Source organism: Leptonychotes weddellii, chromosome 6 (genome assembly GCF_054177405.1).
Source record: "Leptonychotes weddellii isolate Sample4059 chromosome 6, ASM5417740v2, whole genome shotgun sequence".
Lineage (NCBI taxonomy): Eukaryota > Metazoa > Chordata > Mammalia > Carnivora > Phocidae > Leptonychotes > Leptonychotes weddellii.
Genome location: NC_138374.1, coordinates 92215743 through 92240156, shown reverse-complemented (window position 1 = coordinate 92240156; position 24414 = coordinate 92215743). Strand labels below are relative to the sequence as shown.

Here is a 24414-nt window from a genome sequence, read left to right as displayed (position 1 = left end):
GACTTGTGCTCTGAAATCCCTCTAGACTCAATAGGCAGTTTTTCCAAATTGAACCGTAGGTGGCTGCTAAAAAAAATAAGAGAAATAGTTGGGTTTGTCCAAGAGAAGTTGTTCCAGAGAAAACGGCCATGTTACTCCCAGTTCAAAGCAAAACATATGAACTTAAAGGAAGGTTCCCAGTTGACATTCACACACAGGTAATAGTTGTTGCACAGCACAGAGCTTGCCAACGTGACTTCATGTTGTTAAAATATTCCCCATGAACATGGTTTTAGCCAATAACTCTGAGGTTTCATGTGAAACTTTGGCCTGAGCACGGCTTTAAGGATGCTCTAGTATAGAGATCTTGTCTGCCTCTGCAACACTATTAGCTCTTGGTCCACATGAAACCAAGGATAGGAATTGCTTTTTCACACTGTGCTTTCTGTCTTTTTCCCACAACTACCTGGGTCCTTATAGGAATTGATCCCCCCAAAGACATCACAATTAGCAATGTGACCAAAGACTCAGTTATGGTCTCCTGGAGCCCTCCTGTTTCATCTTTTGATTACTACCGAGTATCCTATCGGCCAACACAAGGTAATAAAGTTATTTGATTTCTCACAAATGGATGGGATTTGGAGCTAGGTGAAGATTTTTATGGAAGAACTACATATCCCAGAGGATATCACCCCTCGCTTGCATTCTCCTCCTCTCTGTAACATGTTCCATCACAATAAGAGTGGTTTCAGGAGGAGCAGCAAAGAAACCCTTAACTTGCCAACTCCTCTCACAAAAGGCTTAACTGTATTCACCCAGAAAGCAAGCCTTCCATCAGCAGAGTGAACCATGATAACTTGTCACCTTATCTAGGCAGTGTAGTAAGTAACGAAGAACCCTAAAGAATTCTGCCAAAAGCCAGGGTCACATTCACTTTTTTGAGAGAGTGAAGTCCAAGACTAGAATCCTGGGGGATGTCTAAAGACTCAGCTGGGCCAGATGAAGCCTTAGAGAAGACCACAGTGATGGTGGTCCTATTTCTGCCACTCCAGCCAAGTTATGAGTCAGAAAAAGTTGGCCCAGACATCCCCTGCTTCCTGCCAGTTCCTGTTGGTGCATGCCACATTGTTAAAGTAGAGGGCATGCCCACTTCCAGGGAGGTAGTTGCATAGTTTTCCAGACTACTCTCTCTGGGCTGCATGGACCACTCTGTAGCCATGACCTCTCGACTGCCTTAAGACCAGTGTGTTAGAAAACCACCTAGCCACCTTTTTTTCTATGATCCAAGGAACCTATAAAATGAGGGGGTAGGACCAGCATGCAAGGTCTCTTCAAGCTCCAACATTCCCAGTCTATGAACCATTTCTCCTTCCCCACTGAGTGCTGGGCCTTGCACCCATCTATGTTTCATGACAAAGTACTGCCAGAAGCTTCTATGTAGATTATACCATGAGCTGTGTTGATGAAGGATCTGCTGAACTTTAACAGTGGCTTCTTCTCTTCCTTAGTGGGACGGCTGGACAGCTCAGTGGTCCCCAACACAGTGACAGAATTCACCATCACCAAGCTATATCCAGCCACCGAATATGAAATCAGTCTCAACAGCGTGCGGGGCAGGGAGGAGAGTGAGCGCATCTGTACCCTCATTCACACAGGTAGGCATGTCCTCCTGTCATGAGCCAAGTCAGGATCCTGGTTGAGGACCTGCAACAGACAGAAGAGGCAAACAGTGGAGTTGTTCTCCTAATAAAGAGGACACAGATTCTGAGCTCAGAAGCTCCATTCCATTCACTCACTGTGTCATGCAAAGCAATTTGTGATTTCTCTCCCCTCTGGTATTGCCCTCTAATACCGGGAGTTTAGAGAGTAAGCCTCTTCTAAGAGTCTTATTGGTTTAGGTCAGAAATTTTCATGGAATTTTCAATAGGAAAAGTGACCTTTCAAAGACACATTATGGAAGTGAATTCCAGAACAGACATCTGAATCATCTCATCTAATTTTTTAAAAGACTCAGTCAAGTAAATTTTACCTCAGAGAAGGAAAGGGTTATTATTCCAGTAAAAACCCTTGGGTTCCTGAAATTCTTCATCCTGGCCAGAAGCCACCAAGTGGCTGCATTTGTTATTGCTTTAAGCTCAAAAGGTGGAGGCCTTCCTTTGGAAAATGAGCGCCTTGGATGGGCCTGGGGACAGGGCTCCTGCAGCAGCTCTATTTCTCCTCTTGCTCTGGTCCCTGAGTCAGCCCACCATGCAGAACTAGGAAAGACTTGTTATAGAAGGCACCAGAGGGGACAGCCAAAGTTTTCTGACCCCAGACCTAACCTCCCAGTTAAGCTATCATTCCCATAGCACATGGGAAATATCCAGCTTGCCTCGTTAGGAGAACACCAGAATTTCTTGAGGCTGCTTAATTTCCTCAGAGAAAGGCATTTCCTGAATGAGGAAAAGGTAACTTGGAATTCCTCACCACTTTTGTAGATGCTCTCACAGGCCCAGAAACATCTGTAAAGTAATGGCCAAAGAAACATGCCTTCAGAACATTTCAGAACCTAAAAAATTATTCTTCTAAAAAACACCACAGGATATTCTTATCTTCCCTAGTCTCCTTCCAGGTCTGTAACTACACATAATCCAGCCATGTTTTTGGTCCAATCTTTCCTTTCCATCAAATTATCTGTGACCATTAAGGAATCAAGAAATATTGACCCAAAGTGATGCCCAATGAATCAAAAGAAGCCCCCTCTCACCTTCCTGAAAGTCTTAGAAATTCATGGTAAAAAAATTAGACTTTTTCTCTTTGAGGACTGTAAGATGGATTTCAAGAGCCTCCTATCCCCTAAGGTAAAAGAAAGCAGCAACTTGGGTCAAAAACATCTCATTCCTTGGGTTCTTGGTCATAAGCAGCAAGTATCTGTAAAGCGGATATTCAGCAGTGTACCAACCCAAACCACCCTCCTTCAGGTTCAGACAGAGCTATTGTGGCAACTCCCAATAAACAGATTGCCCACAGAAATGTCTTCTTTTGTTGTTGTTTTAATGTGAGGTTTATGACTTTACAACTTTGGGAAATGAGCACTCCTTCAGGGTCTCAAAGTTAATCTCAGCGAGATCAAGCTAATTAGTCTCCGAAGATTTTCTTCTTTGTCTCTTTTCATATGGTTGCATTTGAAGAATTTGTTAAAGACACAGATTACATATAAAATTCAGATATTAAAATTTAAAAAAATATTTCACAGTTGTTGCTTCCAAATAAGTAACATAAGTAAACAATAGAAACCTTAAGTTAGAAAACAGGGCCAGATCAACAGCACCTCTTGGTCCCCAGGAGTAAATTACATGACACTTAGGTTGAGTTGATACCTAAACTATTGTAATAGCATCCATTTCTAAAATAAATCCCAACTTTATAGAAGGGAAGCATAGTAAGAAACAAAGGCATAGATCATGGGTAAATAAGAATAGGAACTTGGTCCCATGATGAGCAAACTCTGTTCCCCGCAACAGACACTAGTGACCTTTAGCCTGAAAGAATCCCCATGACTCTCCAGGCCACAAAAGGGATACCCAGGACTCAGTACAAAGGGAGCCTGTGAGTAGCAAAGCAAGAATTCACTCATCATATGTGGCTTTCGAGGCAACCTGAGTCCCATTCAGTCATTCCACAAGCACTTATTGAGTACCTTGTAAGTTCTAGGTGCTGTGGTTACTCCTTGACTTAATGGAACTCCCACCATACTTTCTGAAGTTCATTAACAGAGATCATTCCACAAGGCATGCTCCTTATATTTATGAAAGTGCAAATAGCCTGGGAAGCAAATTATCTCATTAACTAAAGAAATATAACAATTCCTCTATGTTCTTAGTTTCTCCATCTAGGTTTAAATGTGTAAAACACAGCAGCCATACCTTGGGATCCCCTGTAGCACCTGACAGTACTCTGCACATGAGAAGTTAATAAATGAATTAAAAGGAAGATCTGGGGCCAATCAGGAGAGAACTGGGTACTTGTGAGGAAGGAGGAAAGGGAGAAGAGGATGAGATTAGAAGGGAAGGAAGGAAAGAGGTTTCCACTCACTTCATTCTTTTGTGTGGCACAGCAGCAGACATGCATGATGGATGAAACTATAAGAGATCGTTCACTGCACTTCCATCCTTCAGTATCTCCTACCTTTACCTGATATTCTCTGGCTCTGTTTCAGCTATGGACAACCCTGTGGATCTGACTGCTACCAACATCACTCCAACAGAAGCCCTGCTGCAGTGGAAGGCCCCAGTGGGTGAAGTGGAGCACTATGTCATTATTCTCACACACTTTGCAGGTGAACGTCTTACAGGTCTATGCATCAGGCAGGGGGAAATGGTGGGGACAGGCACTGAAGACTATTATGAAAGTTTTTTTAAAAGGATGTTTTATCAATTTGAGGGACAGCTTAGAAATTTTCCTGCTTTACCTTCACTGTAAAGCTCTCAAGGTGTCCCTAAACTCTGCAAACTACATCAGCTATAGGAATTCAGAAAGCTGAATCTGAAAGGTACAAGAAGGCACAAGGTACAAGGTACAAGAATCTGAAAGGCACATAAACAAAAGCAAATATGAAAACAGAGAAATAGCACTTGGAAGATAAAATTCAAAATTGAGCTAAGACTTGCCCCCAAATGCTATAGGGAAGAAAGCACACTTCTCTAGATATTCATAGAGCAAGAAAAACATTAAAGCACCATGCTTGGAACAAATAATACATGGTAACAAAGGATCCAGAACTAGCAAACTCCAGTTGCTTTAGTCTTGTCTACCCATATCCAACACAAAAGGTTGAGCCAACATTAAATCTTGAATTTCAATGTCTTCTTACCATGCTTTTTCACCTTACGCTATTTGAAGTTGAATAAAGAAGCCCAAAGCAAAATAATGTTGAGTAATTCAAGTATCTAGGCCTAGGAAAGTTATTTCCTTGTCTAAATTATACATGTGATCACAGAATTGTTGTGGGTTATATTCAGGAATCCAGAGAAGAGAGCTATCAGAAGACAAGAGATAAGCAGATGTCTTAATTTTCAAAAATGACGGAGAAAGCCAATACTGTAAGCTGCAAAGTAAACTGATTGTTAAAGCTTGGGAAAATAAAAACCAAAACAGACTATTAAATAAATTGGAAAAAGATACCAGCACAGGTTCACTAAGAATAAGTTTTACCAAAGCCATTTTATATCTTTTTTTAATTGGCAAATCTGCTAGCACACTTGGATTTCAGCAAGGCATCAGAAAATCCTACTTATCACTTAGATGGAAAAATACATGATGGATCATATTTGGAGTAACACAGAATTTAGCTGATTGAATAGCTCTCCTCAAGGAATGAATACCATGACTATGGATACATCATAACCCATCTATGTGCATGCACAATCCATTTCAACTCCTGCCACCCCTCCTTGCATGTCATGGGCCTGCATTTCTTAACTCTCACCATGCCTTCCCAAACCACCACTCATTTGCATGTGTTGTTTCCTCTACCTGGAAATTCTCTCCCCATTTGTCTGCCTAGACAAACCCATCCTCTAAGTCTTAGTTTCAACACCATGTCCACTGTCAAAGCTTCCAGTATTCCCCTAAGGTAGTCAGACCCACCTGCTCACAGGTACAAAGTACATGGCTCCATCAGAGCAATTAACTTCCATTCATTCAACAAATATTTTGGATGTCCTCCCACGAGCCATACACTCAACAAGGCTGTAAGGATTCAGAGACAAAACACGGGTGCTTCTCTTCACAGAACTCACTTCTGGTGATGATGAGACCAGTACATTGTTACAATCCAATGTGAGCAGTGTCATGACATAGGCAATCACAAAACAGCTTGGGCCACATCTGATAGATCACTCATTGGGGACAAGGGTGTTGAGGGGAAGAAAGAGAGCAGATCCTAGATAAAGTTAGAGAAGGAGACTAGAAGAAAGGGAATTCTAAGACAAAAAGCAGCCTGAGTGCATTTGTAGAGATACAAGAGAACATAAGGACTTTTGAGCAACTGCCATGGTTTGATATGGCCAAACAGTGATGGCTGGCAGGATGTTGCAAATGAGGATATTAAAAAGATAGAGTCGGGCACCTGGGTGGCTCAGATGGTTAAGCGTCTGCCTTCAGCTCAGGTCATGATCCCAGGATCCTGGGATCGAGTCCTGCATCAGGCTCCCTGCTCAGTGGGGAGCCTGCTTCTCCCTCTCTCTCTCTGTCTCTCTGTCTCTTATGAATAAATAAATAAAATCTAAAAAAAAAAAAAAGATAAAGTCATTATGTTTGCTCTTTCAAAGAGCTGGTTTGAATTTTTACTTGTTTGCATGCCTTCTATGCCTTTAGACCACAAGAAACTTGAAACTTCAGACCCTACCTTGTTTGGGGAAGTGCCCAGTAAACTTTTTAAATGCTGAATGACTCAGAAGTATTCTAAAGACACATAAATGGTGTGGCCCTGCTCTAATAAACAGTTTTACTGACAGCTAAATGAATATAGAGAAGACATGCGTAACACATTTGAATATAAAACAAAACTGTGTAAGTCAATGATATTGTAATTGTACGGGGAGAGATGGTAGCTGTGCTTGTGGTGAGCATAGCATAATATATGGAGAAGCTGAATCACTATGTTATATACCTGAAGCTAATGCAACATTGTGTGTCAACTGTACTTAAATAAAAAAATTTTTAAACTGTGGTCCATAGAATCCAAATTCAAATATATTTCAATAAGCGGAAACGGTGGTCCAAAACTTAATCGACAAGGCAAAATGCAGTAGAAATAAACGCAAAGCTCTGCCCATGGGTGCAAACAATCAATACTTTTAGAATTGCCACATACATGTAATGGTGGTTGGGGATACATTTTCTCAGCCTAGAGGAGAGAGGACTTGATTAGGAGGTATGGCGGGAAGGAAGGAGCCATGTAGACAGAGGATTCAGCTTATTCTTTGTAACCCCAGTGGCCTGAGTGCAAGTCACAGAAAAGACAATTTGGCCTCCAAATAAGGACTATTTTTCTCAATTAAGATGCAAAATGAGAGGGAATGCTCTTGTGGAATACAATGCTAAGTTAAATAACTTTTAAGAGATTCTTTCCAAAACTCTCTAATACTGAATCTTTACGAAATGCCTTTGGATTTGGTAAGGCTTTCCTAGTTTCAATAGCCTTATTCAATTTTTATCCATGTTCATCTGATTTCAGTTGCTGGAGAGACCATCCTGGTTGATGGTGGCAGTGAGGAATTCCAGCTCGTTGGCCTGCTTCCTAGCACCCACTATACTATTAATATGTATGCCACCAGTGGGCCTCTCACCAGTGGCACCATCAGCACCAACTTCTCTACCCGTGAGTACATGGTTGGCTACACATCCAGCATCTCTAGATGCTTTTGTGGATCTGAAAATTACCATTCTCCATGTGGTGCACTAGATGATAGTCTATAGGCTTTGGACAGTGCAGCTATGAGCTGTTTGTATTTCAGTTGACTGCTGCCCAAATGCCAGTGAAAGTGAGCTGCAGCTCTCGGGCTACAGACACCTGTCTGTTTCCTGCTCTCATCCTGGGTCTGGCTGACAGCAGTGGAACCAGGACCAAAGAGGCCAGTACTAGACATGCATCTGGCCTAGAAAAATCTGATGCATATTACAGGCCTTGATATGTGGGAGACAGTTGCTGGGTACAATCATGGCCAGAAGAGTAGACAGAGATATAGATGTGGGAATGATATAAGCTCAAGAGTGAACTCACAGACATGCAGATTTAACAAGGTCATGATTTCAGACACAGGTCAGATTGGAAGATGTCACACCTAGGCCCAGAGGCCCAGGTGAGGGAAAGGGGGAATAGTTGCAGGAATGATCATGACACTGACTGATTATCTTCTGACCCAGGAGCACCCTTTCTGCTCCTGTTCAAGCTAGAACTAGGGCCAGCGTGTAAGCTGCCCAGAGACCCAGAGACCACATAGGTGGGCAGAGAGATAATGTGCCTGGAATGCAATCCAACAGAGGGGAGCTGGAGAGGCAGACACTCCTGGCATTTTCTCCTCTTTGTAGTCCTGGACCCTCCAGCAAACCTGACAGCCAGTGAAGTCACCAGACAAAGTGCCCTGATCTCCTGGCAGCCTCCCAGAGCAGAAATTGAAAACTACATCTTAACCTACAAATCCACTGATGGAAGCCGCAAGGTAAGATTTTTCTGTAAAGGAGATTTTTCTATCAAGCTATCCAAAGGGAGCAAACTGGGTTTGCCATGATGGATACATACATGCTGTTGAGGAAAGAGCCTGAGTCTGCAAGCCAGAGACTTTGGTGCCTGTCCTGGCTTCGCTATTACTCTCTTTACAAGTTGAAGCAAAACAAGAACACTCTCTGAGCCTTAGTTTCTGCTCTAGATAATGGGGGTATCTACCTCTACAGCTGCACTTGGTTGTGGTGGGGCTTTCAGTATGATGATGAAAGGCACATTGGAAACTTCCAAGCCTATATAAGTACATAGTTTTTTAAAAAAATTTCGCTAGGAGGGCCAAGCAAACATGAGCAGGACACCAAATTCAACAGTCTTTTATGCCTCTTGATAAGCATTATAAAGGCTGCATCTATATAGCCTGCAGTAAAGAGATGACAAATTTCTGTGTTAGATGATCAGTTGAAACAGTACTTCTAGAGCACTGGTTGTCAAACTTCTGTTCACAATGAAATCTTATTTTTTAAAGTGAAATCATATTCAGAAGCCAAATATACACAATAGATTTAAGCAGAGCTAGTCTGTTAGATATGGAGGATGGAGGCCTAGGATTCTGCCTCCCTGGGTCCTGAGGAATCTCGTACAGTCAGAAAACCACTGGATTTGATCATTCACATGCCTACCTTTATGCCAATGTGTGAGGTAGGAGCTGCCTAATCTGTAAGGTAGGAGCTGCCTAAATCTCACACAGGAGCTGTCCTCTCTGCTTATTGTGCTCTCCTTGTTGTGGATTGGAGAGCACACAATGGCCTTGGCAATCCTGACCTAGCTGGCTGCAGGCTCTGGGCTTCCCTTCCCAGCTCCTTTCAATTGCATGCTGGTCACTCCCTTCCACCTGCTTTCCTCCCTTGTTCCACAGGAGCTGATTGTGGATGCAGAGGACACGTGGATCCGACTGGAAGGCCTGTCTGAGAGCACAGACTACACAGTGCTCCTGCAGGCAGCCCAGGACACTTCCCGGAGCAGCCTCACCTCTGCCACCTTCACCACAGGTGAGAGACACCACCCCTGTGGATGCCTTCTTCTTCCTTGCATGACCTCTGCCTCTTCCGAAGCTTCTGCTGAGGCTTGATCAGGGAGGAACCTCCCAAGGAAAATCAATTGCCTCTTCCTTTGAAGGAAAATAAGGGTTTCCTCCACTCCCCCCCTCCCCCTTCCAAGGCCCTGCCAGGAAACTTCTACCTGCCAAGGCAACCATAGGAACCAGCAGTACAAATCCTTGGTCCACCTGGACCCACTAAATGCACCAAGTGAAGACATCAGGTTCCTGCTCAGATTTTCTGCAAGTGTTTTCCCAGCAAAGTTCATCCTTCCCTCTTTCCTTCCTTCCTCTGCTGCCTGTGATCAGAGAATCACTTAATAAAAGTACCAAGAGTAAACCCTCTGTATTAAATCTAGGGTTCTTTTCCATACACAAAGCACTTTTGCATTCCTATGGTCTCAACTAAGTCCCTATAACAACTGGTGAGGAGGGCCTTATTATCCCCATTTCACAGATGATGAAACAGAGTGCATGGAAATCAAATGACTTCCATGGCTAGTAAGTGGCTGGGTCAAACTACAACCAAGGTCTTCTACTACTAAATCCAGCTGCTCCTCCTGCATTCCTCCAATTAAGTATCAGCAGAAATTACCTGAAATGTCCATAAGGGATAAGGGTGTCCTAATTTGTCTAAGATGAAATAAACTAGTAACAGGCACTGTTCTGACTGCATTACATGTACTACCTAATTCAATCATCATGACAGCCTATGAAGTATGTTCTATTATCCCTATTTACAGATGAGGAAATTGAGCCACACAGAGGTGAGACAACTCACCCAAGACCCCACAGCTCTTACATAAGAGAACTAAGATTTGACTCCAGTTAATCTGGTTGTGGGGACTGTGCCTGTTAACAATCCTTTCTGTCACTTCCCAGGGTCCCTCTCTACAGTCTGTATTGTGGAACTGCCCAGTTCAAAGTTCTGGGGGTGTGGCTATGCACATGTGTACGGCAAGTGTGAGGATTTCCCTTATCCCTAGATGTATGCCTGCCTGCCATCTCAGAGTACCTGGATGACAGGAATCCTGCCCATGCCCCAAAGCCCACCCCCCCCATCATGAGGGAGGTGACAGAAGATCCCCCATCCCTACCTAGGTGCCTCTCCCTGTAGACTTGTTCTAAATGACAAAGCAGGACACTGGATCAAATACACCAAAATGTTACCAGTGGTTCTTTAGGGTAGTGAGATTATGAATGAGTCCTCTTTTCCCTCCTTTTTTATATTTTCAATATCTTACAAAGTGTCTAGAATGAGCAAATTAATCAGAAAAACAATTTTTTATTTAAAAAACAAAACTAAGCCTTGGTCACATAACCAAACATGAATCTAAGATGGGTCTTTACCAAATAGAACTTGAAGGACACTTGATCCCTTTTGGGGGCTGAAGTCAATTATGCTCACCCTCCATGCTCTTTCACAGAGTGGCTTATCTCAGTATCAAGGTGCTACCCTCTCTTGTTCAAGCCCTTCCCTGCATATTCACAGGTTAAAGGGTCTTCCATGGTCCTCTTTTTCAAGCCACCACCCAAAGACCCATGGATTGGAGCTTTTCACTGAATTAAGAATTTCTTCCCCATAGAAAGGACACAGATGACAGAAACATAAACAGAGCTCCCAATTTGCATATTTATTAGGTCTAAACTAATCATTTCATCCCCAAAATGCATGGGTTTCAATGCTTGCTCAATGTAGTATGAGCTTTCAATTCCCATCCTAGTAATGCCACAGCTAGTGGGTGTGAGTAGTATGATAATATGCCTGAGGTTTCTGTAATATCTGGCAGCTGTGCCTTGCTCCAGATCTACCTGGGCTATAAAAGTATACCAGCTTCTGTGCCCACCACTGGCCTCTCTTACATGAAGCTGCCCCAGGGGTGTGTAATAGTATGGGTCTGGGATCTCAAACCCGGCTGGAGCCTCAGAAAGATCCAATAAGCTGAAGGTTAGCAATTCATGGAAATCTGTAGAGGAGGCCAGGGTAGTGGCTTTGTTTGGTGAACAGTGCAGAGGGACCATCAGGGTGTATTTAGGTGTTTGTTTCTTTGTTTTTATTGTTTTTATATGTTTGTTTTATTCTTATTGTTTTATTGACACTGGGCTCCTAGGGCATGACCAACACCAACTCAAAAAGGAGAAAACTGAAGAGCCCGCATTCCTGTATAACGAGTGTAGTTACTGACTGAGCCGCTCTATGTACAGTTTGGGGTACCAGAGAAGGACTTGCCACTACTATCGTGGTACATGGCAAAGATGTGTCCATGTTTGGAAGCCTTTGCAGAGTTTTACTGTAAAGCTCAAATTTAAATTTAAGTCACTGATGCACACCACACCCTGCTGGTCTCCCTGAAATGACTGGTTACAGAATGAAAAGTTTGTGGACAGAAGTAAGGCATATAAAAGTACCTTGCCCAAAGCCTGACAGATAGCAGACATAACGTTCAAAATGTTGGTTGAATAGAATAGTTAAATCCCAGCTGTAGAGCATGGAAGAGGGGTTTCTGGTGAAACAAAGCTATAGAAGGAGATTTTCAACATCCATCACAGGGATGGGACAGGCAAAGAAGTACTTTCTCCAGAGTATGATGCCCAAAGTCCTTCTAATTTCAGGTTCTTTCTACCACCCCAAATGCAAATTTTCCTGAATAAATTACACTAAGCTTACAAGTGTCAACATTAGTGAGTCCACTGCCTCTGCCATGCCCCTCCCCCACCTTTTCTACCACCTGCCCTTCAACTCCCCTGCCAAAAACAAATTTTATGAAGGAGGAAGAGAGTACAAGAGTACCAGCTTCCTAAATGTGGGGATCAGGATGTTATCAAGAAGGGAATGATTGGGGTTTGCCTGATGTGTGGCTTGAGCCAGATGCCTTGAGGAAGAGACCAGGAGAAGGGCCTCCAGTGTACAGGGCAGGTGCTACTCATACCAGGACTCTCCTGTCATCCCCGTAGATCTCCTAAAGATCCCTCCAGATTAGGCTTCCTCTGGGAAGAGTGGTCACAGTGGCTGTGCCTTGAGCCTGATTCTGGCTCCCCTGACCTTCAGCATATCTCAGCTCATCCTTTCCCTTCCTCTCTAACAAGACCCTCACTGACAGCCCCCCATGACACACACACATGGGAGCCACATAGTTCACCCTGCATGCTCCATCTGTGGGCCCCTGTTTGCCTAAAAAGAAGAAAGGGAGAAGGAGAAGAGGGAAAAGAAGGAGGAGGAGAAGGGGAAGAAGAAGAAGAAGGAGGAGGAGGAGGAGGAGGAAGAGGAGGGGGAGGAAGAGGAAGGGGAAAAAAGAAGAAGAAGGGGGAAGGGGAAAGGAGAAGAAGAAGGAAACAAAAAATGAAGAGCAGAGAATCTTTTTGCTTACTTGAAAGATTGGAGTGCTGCCAGTCTAAACCCCATGAATTATTCCTGCTGAGCAAGAGGTCTGAAAAACACCAGACCATCCTATATGACGGCAAATCAAGGCTGATGGATTTAGAGGCTAACTTCATTCTAGTAACCAGCATCCTTTCCGACTTCATTGATAGTACCTGAGCTTTCCACTTAGCAGCATCCTATTCTTAGGATGGGCTGATCTCAGCTGATCGTTCTAAGCATTTTTTATGCCTTGTCTTACGGAAAAAAGAGCCTAGAGCTGGGCCCCTAAGCGGCCTCCATCCACTGACAAACCCTCATCTTGCCTTGGGTGGGCCAAAATAAGAGACTCATTTCCAGCAGATGTCTACTTAATGGTCTGGAAAAGAGTTGTGATGTTTTTAAAAATAAAAAAGAAAGAGAGAACTAAAAGAAAAGAACTCGCTCCCACAAAACCTCAAAAACTTTCTTTGATCAAGATATCTTCCCTTATTGCCTTCCTGCCATATAGCATAAACCCATTTCATTCTTTCCATCATGTTAATAGCTTCCTGTCCTCTTGTCTCTGGTGTTTGCACAAGACTCTGGGGGGAATTAAATACAAGTAGTATGGAAGAGAAAAAATATGGATACGTTATTTATAATTTACTGTCGCCTGAAATTTCATTCAAGGTCTACTTGTCTTTCAGAGATATGAATATAAATGAGGAAACAAATATTCCCCATAGAGCAACAGAGACTTGGTGAAATGATCTTCTGAGAGGCAGGTTTCATTGTCTCTTTTAATACTATAAGAAGCAAACAAGACTCTCACTAAAGCTTGATCTCAGAGACAGTGAACACTATAAAATAGGTTGTCTTGACCTTGAGGTTAAGCGAAGACAATCATTTGTGGAGGTGCCCCGAGATGAGTAATGAGAAGTTTTCTTTATTGCCTTTGCTCCGGTCCTATCCCACATCCAGGCTGAGCTGCTCTCTGGAGCTTTTCACAAAAACTCTGGGAGTCTACTCTAACACAAGCTTCAGTTTTTGAAGCTGTAAAAATTAATAAAGATTGGCAAATCCTGGGTCCTGAGACAATAGATAGTGGGTCATGCAAATCCACCTAATTATCAAGTTGGGAAGTCCAATGACCACTGTCCACTGCTTTCTACTCTTATATACACCACACTTGCCCCCTCACCAAAGTAAGGAATCAACAGGCTTCTCTCTGCTCCACTACTTAGAAACAGTTAGAATACTAGCTTCATTGAAATAAGCAAACCCCCTAAAGGAGAAGTCCACCTTCTCCTTTCTTTGACACCTGATTGTGTGGAAGGAGGCAGGGCACTAAGCACCCCATTTGAACAAACCATTCCCATCCAAGTCCAGAGGAGATGTCTGAATTAACCATACTGCTCAGTTTATCTCACATCACCAATGTCAAATCTCCAACAAGGTCCCTCTCTGTACTTATTCATTTATTTCCTCCTACCCTCATCTCTTCTTCCGCCTTCTACATTCAACCATTCTGAGGTGTTGAATTTGTGCCCTCGTTTATATGTGTTTTTGAAAAATGTGTTCTTGCAAAAGTTTTTAGTAGAAATATTTTAAATGTATGTAAATGGTATTGGATTACATAACTCATCCTTTGTTCTCCTATTTTCTACTCAGCACTGTTTTTAAGATCCATCCATGTCATATGTGCATCTAGTCTTTTGCTTCCAACTGTTGCAAAATACTGCATGCTGTTCACCCATCACATTTTATCTCTCCATTCTCCCAAGATGGACATCAGATATTCCCCAACCTCCCACACCACAAATGGTGCTGCAGAGAATACCTTGTATGTGTCCACTTATGAATCAGTGAGGCAATACCTTTGGGATATATATACCCAGAAGAAGAATGACTGGGTCACGGGTATGTGTTTAGATGGTTTAATGGAGTATTGCTCTTTGGGATGGCTATTTTAGTCTACACTCCCTACAACAGTGCAGGAAAGCTCCTGTTTCCTAATGTCATGCATTATTCCTAATGACTTGATATGATCCAGCTTTGTAGCTTTTGACACTCTAATAGGCATAATTGATATTTCATTTTCTAGATGAATTTCTTTAAATAATAACAAGTTTGAGTTTAAACATCTCATCTATGCTTGTTAGCTCATCTATGCTTATTAGCTGAAAAGCTTTTTCTGTAAAATGTCTGTTCATATAGTTTATCTTTCTATCAGAGTTCCTGTGCTAAATAAGTATTAACTATCATTATTTGAGCTTTTGAAGTCTTTATGTCTTTCCCTACATGTGGGACACAAAGATATCTTCTATACATACTTTTATTAGCTTTCTAGATTTTTTAAATATTTAGTCTTAATTTTGTATATGGTATTAAGTTAGGATGCAGTTTTCTTTTTCTTTGTAAGGTGAGTCAATTTCCTCAACATCATTTACTATTTAATCCATCCATTCTCTATTGATTTGTGGTGCTTTACTGTATATTAAGTTCCCATATGTACATGAATCTATCTCCGAACTCTGAACTCCATATTGTAGTCCATGGTCTATTTATCTGTTCTTTTGCCAACACTATATTGTGTTTTCATATCTATTACTTAATATCTTAACATTAATCTCTCCATAACTGGTAAAACAAGGAATTGTTTTACCTCACTTTTCTTTTTCGAATTCAACTTAGCTCTTTGGTGACCTTCATTTTTCCATAGGCATCTCAGAACAAGTTTATCAAGTTCCCCAAAAGAAATCTCAACTTGAATTTAGACTGGAATTGCAATAAATGTATAAAGTAATTTGGGGAGAACTGACATCTTTAGAATACTAAGTCATCCCTTCTATAAATGTACAGTGTATCTTCATTCAAATCATCTTTGTGTTGTTTCATAGGACTTTAAGTATTTCTCTATAACATTATGTTCTTGGCTAATTTCTTTTTTTTTTTTTTAAAGATTTTATTTATTTATTTGAGAGAGAGAGAATGAGAGAGAGCAAGTACATGAGAGGGGGGAGGGTCAGAGGGAGAAGCAGACTCCCTGCTGAGCAGGGAGCCCGATTGCGGGACTCGATCCAGGGACTCCAGGATGATGACCTGAGCCGAAGGCAGTCGCTTAACCAACTGAGCCACCCAGGCGCCCTGTTCTTGGCTAATTTCTAAACATTTTATAATTTCTTATTGCTTGGTGACTTGTATCGAACTTTAAAAATTATTTCTAGTTTGTTATTGCTGATATGGGAAAATGCTATGGATTTTTGTATATTGATCCTATACCCAGCAATCTTGCTGAGCTCTTTTATTAATTCTAATTATCTATTATTTCTGTTAATATTTTTATGTAAATGTTTTATATCATTTACAAATAATGATGGTTTTATCTATATATTTCTAATCCTTATGCCTCTGATTTATTTATTTTTCTTTCCTTGTCATATTAGCTGGGACCTCAAGAACTATGTTCAGCTGAACAGTGGTACTAGGTAACCTTGACTCATTCCCATTCTAAAAGGGAATGCTTAGTTGCAGCTTCATGTTGTATACTTTTTGCTAGGTCTTCATTTTTAGACCTCCTTTTGGTGGGGAAAAAACAGCTATTTAAGCTTTTCTAAAATGAAAGAATATATATAATTGGCTAATCTTATGTAAACCAGGATAATATTTACTTAGATTTGAAGTTTAAAACATTTAAGTCACAGAATTTTCTTCTATTTGAAGCTAAGAGTTTTTGTGATAAACTTTGTTGCTAAACGTTATCCAGTGGCTTTTTTCTGCATCAGTTGAGTTAATTATATGATGTTTATCCTTTATCTTAATAATGAGATGAAGTACATTGATAGATTTTTTTGATACATTTCTTTACATTCCTAGGAGAAACCTCACCTGAATGTGACTTTTTTTAGTGCACTGCTGGGTTTGATTAGCTAAAATTTTGTTTAGCCTGTTTACATCTACAATCATAAATGAAATTGACCTATCCATTTTTTCTTGTATATACCTCCATTACTGAGTTTTGAAATCCATGTTTCACTAGCTTCATTTAAAAGAAAAATCTGAGCAGTGTTCATGCTTTTTTATACTCTTTTTGGAATAACTTGCAGCAGAACTCATCACTAAAGCCACCTGGGGATATTTTGTTGTTGTTTTGGTTGTTTCTCTTTGTTTGTTTTAGGAACATGAGATGTTTGACTAGTACTTCTACCTTATCTAGCCAAGATCTCATCTTCATCTTGCACCAGTTGTGATGCTTTATAACCTTCTAGGAATTTATTAATTTCACCTTAGTCTTAAATTTTAATAGCATAAAATTCTTCAAGAGATTTTATTTTTAATCTCTCCTATATCTGGAGCTCTTTTCCCTTTTTCATTTTATTTTTGTCAGCTTCTCTCTTTATTTCATAATCAGTCTTATTAATATTAATATTTTCAAAGAACCAGCTTAAGACCCATATTCATGTTTCTGTGTCCCTATTGATTTCTTAAATAGATCAATAGATCTTCCCTGCAGCAATCCAGGTATTGAGCATGTTCTCAAACCCCTCTTCCTCCTTACTCCCTCCTTTTACCTTCTCCCAAACAAACCCTGTTTAGATTTGGGCTGTGGGTTGCTATATATAGGCTTTCTTTTTTTTCCTCTTCTTTTATGATAGTCTTTTATTTAAGGCAAAAATAAGACATTTTACTCAAGTATTTAATCACCCTTACTTTTCAGAACTTTAGCATTTGTCACTCTTCTGAATCGTGTGCTTACTCCAGATTTTCCATAAAGGATTTTATAAGGCAAATCCTCATAAAATCTCATATGCCTAGAGCATTTTTTAATCATACCCCCACATTTGAACTGCAATGTGATCAGAGGTATAAAATGCCAGGTTCAAATATTTGTTTCCTTCATATTTTAAAGTATTCCATTGTCTTTTGATATGCAGTGTTGCCACTGAGAAGTCTGATGTCAGTCTGGTCCTTGTTCCCTCTGGAGGCAGTCTGCTCTTTCTAGAAGCTTTTAGAATGTTTTTCTTTCTTTTTTACAGTCTTCTACTTCACTATATGTCTTGGGGTTTGTTTTTCTTCTTATCTTTAGTCTGACACTCTGAAAGCCCTTTAAATCTGAGGTGTTTTATCTTTAATTCTGAGACATTTATCTTCATTACTTCTTTAAGCATTTCTTTCTGTTTTTATTTCCCCCTTTTAGGACTTCTTTAGCTAGATGTTGGAATGTATATTCTCTCCTCCAAATCTCTTAACTTTGTCTTTATGTTTTCTTTTCTTTATCTTTACTTTTAATCTTTTTAGAAAGTTCCTCAATCTGATTATCTAATTCATTTATTTGTGTTCAGCTGAATCTAAATCCCCCATTCATCCCATCCATTGTGTTCTTACCTTCAACTATTATATTGTTCAGGCCTAATAATTCTACTAATTATTCATAATTTTTGTTCTTTTTTCATATTGTTATTATCCTTCCTTACTTCTTTAAAAAAATGACATATCATGCTTAACTTAAACCTGGACTCTCTATTCTAATAATTCTTCATCAGGTGATGGGTGTCACACTGCCTGTGGTCTTTCTTTCTTGGTAGTCTTACTCTTTAATGATAGATATTCTGGCCTGTGGGTTCATGTTCCTTTGGCATTATCACCTGTTATGTCTATTACGGGTGCATTAGAGAAGAACAAAGTACATGTGAAGAGGTAGGTAATGATTAGTCCATGACAATATGGGGAGAAGCAAAAACGGAACTTCAAAACTTTTTCTAACCTACTCTCTCTCTTTTTGTACTGTTTTTGTCTGGTTTTTGTATCAGGGTAATGCTGGCCTTATTGAATGAGTTGGAAATGTTCCCTCCTCTTCCATTTTCTGGAAGAGATTGTATAAAATTGGTGATGTTCCTTTTTTAAATGTTTTCTAGAATTAATAATGAAGCCATCTGGGCCTGAAGGTTCTTTTTCTAAAGGTCCTAACTACAGATCCAATTTCTTTAATTGTTATGATATTATTCGGGTTATCCATTCATCTTGGGTGACTTTTGGTAGATGTTGATTTTCAAGGAAATGGTCTATTTTATCTAAGTTTTTAAATTTATTTACATATAATTGTTTATACTATTCAGTAGGACAGGGATATGTGATCACTCTATAGGATAGAGGGCAGTAAATTTCATCAAACATCAAACCATCTGCCATAGGTTGTAAGTTAGCATTGTGAATGTTATAGAAGGACCTTATATGTCACTATATACAGGATTTCATCTGGCATTTCATTTTTAACTGTATTGTCCCAAATGTTTTCAGAAAATCTAACTTTAATTTCCCTTTTCATAATCATAGGGATGGATATAGTGCTCATATGGTATGGTACATTTAACAAATATTGACTGAGCATCTACCATGGGTCAAACACTGTCTTAGTTCTGAGGGTAAAGTGATGAACAAGATGAGCCAGATGCCTACCTTCCTGAAACTTATATTCAAGGGGATAAGCCAGTTGGGAATAGACAAAGGAAGGAAATACAGTAATGTCAAATAGTGATAATATTATGAAAAAATAAACAGTAATGGAATAGGGACATATATGAAGAGCTAACTTCTAGGACATTTCATATGGGAAGAAGCATTTTCTGATTGTCACTTTCTTCCCTTATCACAGACTCTGGCCTCAAGTAGGATGGTCAGGAAAGGCCTCCCTTCAAGCTGAGACATTTGAGCCAGGACTTGAATAATTAGAGTGAATCACACAAAGAAGAGCATTCCAGGCATAGTAGGAGTAATTATTATACCCCAAAGAAGGAATAAAATTGACATGTTCAGCAGATTAGAAAAAAGCCAGCCAGAGAGGGTGGGAAATACAAGGCATTGCCAGAGCATGCAGGGCTTTGTAGGCCAAGGTAAGGATTTTGCATTTTCTTCTAATTGCAAGAAGTCATTGCAATTGCAGCTATTGCATTGAAGAAGCCATTGGAGGGTTTTTGGCAAGGGAGAGATAAGATGAGATAAGATCACATCTACATTATAAAAAAAAAATCACTCATTAAGAGATGGATAATGGATGCAATTAGGGTGAGAATGGCAGGAAAAGACCAGGCAGGAGGTATTACCATGACCCAGCCCTCTCCTTGCCAAGAGCCCCAGGAAGGGGCCAGGCTAACAGCTGCCAGTCTAAGATCAACTAATCTGCCATGGAACTGAGTCTCTTGATATAAGTGAATCCAAGAAATAAGGCAAATTATGTCAGAACATTTCTCTATCAAGGTGCCTTCAGCTGATCTTTGAAAGGAAGATTCAGAAGTTTATTGCATTTGCCCATGGTGGGTAGAAGGCAGGTGGTCTGCAGAGCTTGAGGACCTTCCTCAGAAATGCTTCAAATAAAGGCATCCAAATTGTCTATTGTTGAGTTGATTCTCTACTCCTATTACATCCTTAAAAGCTTTTGTCACCTCTCCTCCCAGATTCCCAACTGAATGGGGTCTTACTTACCTGTAATCTTACCCCCATCTAATTCATTCTCCACCCCACAGGAAGAATAATCTTCATAAAAACTGAGCTTAAAGTCCATCAATTATCTCTTCATTCTGTAGCCTGCCTGAGAAGGTTCAACTCCTTAAATGGAATGATCTAGTACCCCCTTACCTCCCTGAGGCTCTCCCTTATCCACCCAACCCAACTTCTGGCTAACTCTGCAGTTTCCCAAATAGACCATGCTTTTTGTGCAGACTTGGGACATCCTTCCCCCACCAATTTTTAGCTAACTTCTACATCAGTTCCTAAAATAAGAAGTGCTTTCTGATTAGCACTTGCTAATCCTGCCCCATCCCAAGCTCCACCGTTTGCCCTACCCTCACCAGCCCCAAACTTCACTACATACCCACCTCCACGTTTTGACAGCTCCCTCTGTTTATCTCTTTCCCAGAGCACTTAGAACTTGGGGTTATAATTGTCTGTTTCTCCCACAAGAGTGTGAGCAAAATGAAAGATGGGACTGTATCCTTTTATTTTTTATATTCCTATCTCTTAGCCCAGTTTCAGAACCCAACGATGCCCCCCATATGTTTGTTGAACAAATACATAAAAGAATAAACAGGTAAATTAATTAAAAGATGCTATTAAAGAGGCTAAAGTGGTAGGCTTTCACAGCCCATGTGGGCTGAACAAATAACTTTGCCCTGTCCATGACCTCAGACTGCCCTCCACAAACCTGCCAACCAGAAACCCACTTATGGGAAGAACAGTCTAAGCACTGGTGAAAAAGGCAGTCACCTGCACTTCTGTGGAGCAGCACACTTTGCTGTGTAGTTACACGGAGATCTGCTAAGGTTGTCCTCAGAGGGAAACATTGGCATCATGGCTTTGGTCCTGATGCTAAGGCCATAAGAATGGGCAGGAAGCCAATGCTCTCCAGAGCTATCAACTCTGACCATTTTAAAGACTGCATCCAAGAATACAAAACAAGTAAGGAACAGGGCAGGGACAGAAAAGTCTCTTCCTTCACTCCCAGCCAGCTGGGGGTCATCGGATTGTGCTGTGTGTCACGTAGCTCACTTCACCCCACTCAGCACTCAGCCTTCGGATGCCTAACACAAACCAATTTCTGAGCAATTCTTCCGGTGAGTGCCCCAGTGCTGTTGATCTCACGATTTCATCTAGAAACACTTAACCATGAGACATTTCAGTGTACCGATCACTTGGCATTGCTTTCCTCTTAACTTGGTAAACACCACAGCTTGTGCTTTATAAAAAAAAAAGAAGAGAAAAGAAAAGAAAAGAAAAGAAAAAGCCTCTTTGTCAGGCCAGGCTCCAGTTATTGTATGAAAGGAAATAAAAACCTTCCAGTTTTGCTCTTGGTCCTAAAATTTCTGCCTTGGGAAGAATTATGTTAGGGTGAAAGGTGAGTTTCTGATGATATTAGATGGTGTGACATCCAGAGAGCTAGGGATGCCTGAAATCTGTCCCGACAACCTCTTAAGAATGTATGAAATCACAGTATACATGCAAGGAACATAGCAGAGTGAGAATCAGTGCATTCTTTATTATTAGTTAGGTCTAACAACTCTCAAAGCAGAACTTAATGGGAAAACTAGACCATAAGGTTTAAACTCAAGAATAAATAGAATCTCTTATTCCCTCTCTTTCCCGTCACCCTGTCTAAATCTTGGGGCCAGCCCACTCAAGACATACCTACTTGGGGGGGCACATGGGTTGTTCAGTTAGTTAAGTGTCTGACTCTTGATTTCGGCTCCAGTCATGATCTCAGAGTCATGAGATCAAGCGCCATGTCAGGCTTTGTTCTCAGAAGTCTGCTTGAGATTCTCTCTCTCCTCTCCCTCTTCCACTCCCCCATGCTCACTCACAGTCTCTCTCTCTCTCTCTCTTTCTCTTTCTCATAAATAAATCAATCTTAAAGAAAGACAGGAAAGGAAAGGGAAAAAGGGATAGAAGAGAAGGAAAGAGGAGAGGGAGGGAGAGACAGAGAGACCGAGATATTCGGTCTAGTCACTAGAGCATAGGACCTAGGCAGAGAAAGCAGACTACTAGGCCCCTCAGGGGCATACTCTAGCTCTTACAAAATTCCACCTCTTGGCCTCTTTGAGAAGAGGAAAATGTACCAGAGAAAGAGTGGAGTTCCAATCCAGCTGCTCTTCAGACTCATCGAGGAGATCTGGTAAGACACTGATCCCCTGCCAGCCCCCAACATTCTGACTCTGTTCATTTGCCGCAGAACCCAGGAATTTGAATTTTAATAAAGTCCCCATTTGGGAATAGTGAGCCTCTGCCTCCTCTCATCTGATGAAAAGGAGTAATGATTTGATCAAGGACTTGTGGTGTGAGGCAAAACTCTGGCAATACTGAGGGCCAGAGAGGGGTTGAAAGGAGTGGTTTCATGGTAGATGTGTCTTCTCCAAGTGCCCAGGATGTAAAAATCCCAGTCACTGCTCCTGATATTCTACGCAGGCAAAATGCTTGTTGACTGACTTTCCGTTAATGCCACAGACTAAATCAAATCTAGAAACAACCAGGTGGCTTTGCAATTTGTCAAAGGTAAGACAAGTGTACCCAGCAACTATGCGTCAGCCCTGAACACATTTGGTGAGCCCCTCCACCAACCAGCCCAGTGTGGGGGCCCAGAAGGACAAAAACACAGCCCTTCTTCTCTCAAGGGTACAGTCTGGAAGCTTCATCTCATCCAAACTTTTGACACCACTTAAATCCACTTTTTTCTTAAGTTGATTTTATTCCCATTTTTCTGACTTTAAAAAACACGACTAAAAAAAAACACTTTTTTATATGACATTCTTTCAGATATGTAAAAACTTCTCCAGGGAAAGCCATCTCAATTACTGTATTTGTTTTTGGTAGGTCTACCTTCAAGGTAACTAATGTGTTTGAACCTTTTTAAAGTATCAATAACTTAAATAATCAACATCATCAAGGTGAAGAAAGTAAAACATCATTTACTTACCTATTCTGAAGTTTGGCTTGGTTTTATAGGTGTATTTATATGAGGTTGTCATTTTAGGTTTAGAGGAAGATGTTCTGCTGGGAACATATTGGATACAGGGGAAAAAATGGGAGTTCTGGCCCCTTTAAGGAGCTAAATTGATTAAGAAAAAGACTATTTAGTGCATAAGGTAGGAGTGAGCTGAAGCCCAACATTTTGTGCTGATCTCATAAAATGAGAAAGTCAGGCAATGAGAGAAGAGTGGAGAAAGGAAGGCAGTCAAGCGGGTTGCTGCAGAGACCAGGTGGAGAAAGGCCTGGGAGCCAGGACATAATCATTTGCTCCCAAAGTAACAGGGAGAGGGGAAAGAGCTCACTTGCCCCTGTCCCCTGACACGTAATTGTAACCTCTAGGAATACGTGGGATCAAGAACTCTGTCAGGTTCTAGGACATGCTGCAGATGAAAGTTTAGAGCTTTCCTGCAGCTATTTCAGAAAATCAGTTTGGAGGATAAAGATGTTTAATTTGAACATAGAACTTTTTGAGGTAACTTTAACCTTTGGGGTTTTATATGCTTATAACATAAATACAGACATCAATTAATCCTTTGCTGTATGGATAGATGTAACTCCTGTAAACTGTATACATGTTACATTCGTTGTTTAGTCAAGTTCAGGGAGCACTTGACTTGGGGTCTCAAAACTTGAGTTCAAATGACCTGTGAAAGTTGTGAAATCTTGCTGAGTGCAGTTTCCTTGTCTGCCAAATAACAATCTGTCTGATTTATAACAATCTGCCTTTCTCTCAAAGTTTCTTGCAAGAATTAAGTAGAAATAAAATACACCTTGTCAAGTACAAGTTCTATAGAAATGTCTTATTACTCCATGGTGCAACCATGCCTGAAGTAGGCAGTGCCCTTGTTCTAAACTACGTCACATGGGAGCGAACTTTGACCATGGTATGGCAGCAAGCTGGACAGTCCCTGTGCTAGGAGTTAACAGACCTACTGAACCCCGACAACCTCTTCCTAACACAGGATGCTTCACAGATGATCTGTGACAGGATCCTTAGATGACTAGGGCGTTCAGTGAGGATGTTCCATCGCCTTCCCTGTGTGGCATTATGCTGTCCACTTGCTCTGATTTCCCTCCCCCACAGCTGAACTCCAAGCAGCCCTCTGGCACACCTGTAGTGCGCTGGTGATGCCACTAGGGGTCACTGTAGTGATTGCCCTACCTGCCCCCCTTCCTAACTGCTGCAGTTCAGGGATGCAAAACCGCATCAACCACGTTTCATTGACCCTGAGCATCATTTTATGTACAGAGCACCCAAACCACTTTTCCTTACATGGCAAG

The 24414-nt window shown here is 41.1% G+C and overlaps 1 protein-coding gene and 1 long non-coding RNA gene across 2 annotated transcripts in view; one reads left to right on the top strand and one right to left on the bottom strand.

Moving 5' to 3' along the window:
* TNR (tenascin R) overlaps window positions 1-24414 on the top strand; it is a 399529-nt gene that overhangs the window by 354938 nt on the left and 20177 nt on the right. Inside the window, exons 13-18 of the mRNA XM_081824643.1 lie at window positions 460-579; window positions 1488-1634; window positions 4178-4297; window positions 7199-7342; window positions 8053-8183; window positions 9102-9234. Of these exons, the coding sequence (XP_081680769.1) occupies window positions 460-579; window positions 1488-1634; window positions 4178-4297; window positions 7199-7342; window positions 8053-8183; window positions 9102-9234 (795 nt within the window). The remainder of the gene's footprint in view (window positions 1-459; window positions 580-1487; window positions 1635-4177; window positions 4298-7198; window positions 7343-8052; window positions 8184-9101; window positions 9235-24414) is intronic.
* LOC145722290 (uncharacterized) overlaps window positions 1131-24414 on the bottom strand; it is a 44543-nt gene continuing 21259 nt past the window's right edge. Inside the window, exon 3 of the long non-coding RNA XR_014146434.1 lies at window positions 1131-2480. This is a non-coding gene — a long non-coding RNA (uncharacterized LOC145722290). The remainder of the gene's footprint in view (window positions 2481-24414) is intronic.